General features: G+C 35.3%; 1 protein-coding gene across 1 annotated transcript; it reads left to right on the forward strand.

Annotated features, from left to right (window-relative positions):
• Nucleotides 1-235: 235 nt before the first annotated feature.
• LOC119672152 (early nodulin-75-like) lies at nucleotides 236-1,508 on the forward strand. The gene has a single exon (XM_038083130.1). It carries the CDS (start codon nucleotides 340-342, stop codon nucleotides 1,435-1,437), a length of 1,098 nt encoding a protein of 365 aa, XP_037939058.1. The 5' UTR covers nucleotides 236-339; the 3' UTR covers nucleotides 1,438-1,508.
• Nucleotides 1,509-2,386: the final 878 nt, after the last annotated feature.

The following is a 2,386-nucleotide window of genomic DNA, read 5'->3' on the forward strand; positions in this document are numbered from 1 at the left end:
CAATATTTGTTGATTTGATAGAAAAATTATACAATAGCAACAATAACTATTACAATAACAACAACGCACGCAAAAAACAAAAAGCAGTTATAATTGTGGCTATTGTAGAGTAGTGATATTTTTTGAAAAAAAAAAATTATTTAACAAAATATAGCGAATTTTATTTAAATTATTTTTTAATATATTTTTTTTTTGTTTTTTGTTTATCTAAATTTAAACTTCAAATTTCTGCTATAAAAATGCGCGTTAACATTAACAAATCATCACACAATCAACTACAGTTTTAATTACAACACACGCACTGTACTAGCTCCAGTAAGCAAAGAGTTCAAAGAAAAAATGGTTAGTCAAAATACTATACATCCAACCCAGACTATTAATTTTAATTTTTTAAACTCTTTAACTCTTCCACAGAAAACCTTTATTTTAGCCTGCTTTTTGGTAGCCTCCGCTTCCGCTGCTTTCATACCCAGCGCGCAAAGACAACGCCGCGACGTATCCGAATTACAAGCACCAGCGTACAGTTATTTACCGCCACAAGAAAAGCTTCTACTGCCCGAAACGGAAGTAACCACTGAAGCCATAACCGAAGCACCAACTACCTTAGCACCTGCTTCATCTGTTTTGGGTCCAAATGGCTACGAATACCGTACCGTACGTCGTTTGAAATACCGTTATCGCAACCGTCGTGATGTTTCTCACTTAGCGCAACACTATTTACCACCCAGCAACGAGTACTTGCCACCAGCTGGTGCTGACAAACTCAGCGAACCTGCACATTTGCACGATCATCAACATGAACACGAACACGAGCATGAACACGAACCTGAACATGAACATAACCACAATAACGATGATCCTGCACCAGCAGTTGCTAACGAATATTTGCCACCACATGAAGAGCATCCAAGTACTGAAGCTGCACCTTTACAAGGTACCGATGAAAGTGAAGTTCCTTTGGCTGAAGTACGCGATATTGATAATAACGAACCCGCCGCTACTAATGATGGTGAACCCATTACCGAAGAAGCACCACAAGACACAGCTATACTCGCTGATGATGGTTATCACTATAAGCAACCAGCACAAGCACCTGAACTTAGCCCAGCACCTGAAGCTGTTGTGGAATACTTGCCTCCCACAGAAGATGAAGCCGCACCAAAAGATATTGTTGCCGATGAACCAGCTGAGGAAGCACCTGAAAAAGTGGCAGCTGAAGAAATACCTGATGAATCCATTGTTGTAGAATCTGCTGAGCCTGTTGCTCCAGAATATTTACCACCAGTTGAAGATGTTGCTGAGGTAAAGTCTGCACCAGTTGGTGAATACTTACCACCATTAGAAGAAGGTGTTGTCGTTGCTGAAGGTCCAGAGGAGTCTGCTATTTTGGCTGATGATGGCTACCATTACAGAGCTATTAAACGTTTAAGGTTTTAGATTTTTTCTTAAAACTGTTGAACTCGCGTGATCATGTTTAATATTATTTTCCCTTTCCTATTCATTTCGAACATTGTTATTGCTTTTAAATTTAAAGAAAAAAAAATTATTTAATTAAATAAAAAAACATAAAACAATATAAAAGAAATAAAAATTATAAAAATCAAACTCTGCATTTTGTGTTAATTTATTATACAAAAAATATTAACCAGTAATTACATAATATCGATATATTGGACTACTAAGAATAATCGACAGCATTTGTCAAAACTGTGGAAAAACAATCGTTAGATAAACAGTATTTAGTTAGTTGGTTTTAGTAGTGATAGATTTTCTTCTTCCATTCAAATGGCGTATAAGCGACTTTTTAGTACCACGAAACCGGTAAAGAAATTCTTAGTTTCAAATCTAACCTTTTCTCAATAAAGCAGAATGAAGGTATACATTTCGAATGTACACCAGGCTTTAGTTCGTAGGTTTCTATATTAAAACGTTTCAATCTTACAAAAACGTGGGTATTTGCAAAGAATGTTTTCAGTTCTATATTATTTTTTTTCTTCATTGCAGCTTCTACAATGCATTAATTGGAATGGATATTTAGTTATTTTTCGATATTGGTGTCTATTGGTCAGTGGCCTCTCAAAACTGTCACTAGTTTCATTACTTCTATCTTAGTTTTGCCAAGTATAATTTTCTTTTTTAATAGATTGTAACTTGACCATGTTAGTTTAGATTTCTTGGAATCCATTGTAGAATTGCACATAGATGCTTGCATATAATTGACTTTTTGCATCTTTTTTTGAGAAGTTTAGAGAAAGAACTCATAATGCTTGCATGTAGTCGAGTTTTCGCATCTTTTATTAAGAGTTCAGCAGAGAAAGAACTTAATAAATGTTTGTATGTCCTCAACGATATGCCTAGGATTTTATATGTTCGGTGTGACTATCTA

This window comes from Teleopsis dalmanni, chromosome 1 (assembly GCF_002237135.1).
Source record: "Teleopsis dalmanni isolate 2A chromosome 1, ASM223713v2, whole genome shotgun sequence".
Taxonomy (NCBI): domain Eukaryota; kingdom Metazoa; phylum Arthropoda; class Insecta; order Diptera; family Diopsidae; genus Teleopsis; species Teleopsis dalmanni.

Excerpts from the sequence above, each read along its gene's own strand:
- LOC119672152 (XM_038083130.1), top strand. The coding sequence starts at position 340 with ATGGTTAGTCAAAATACTATACATCCAACCCAGACTATTAATTTTAAT.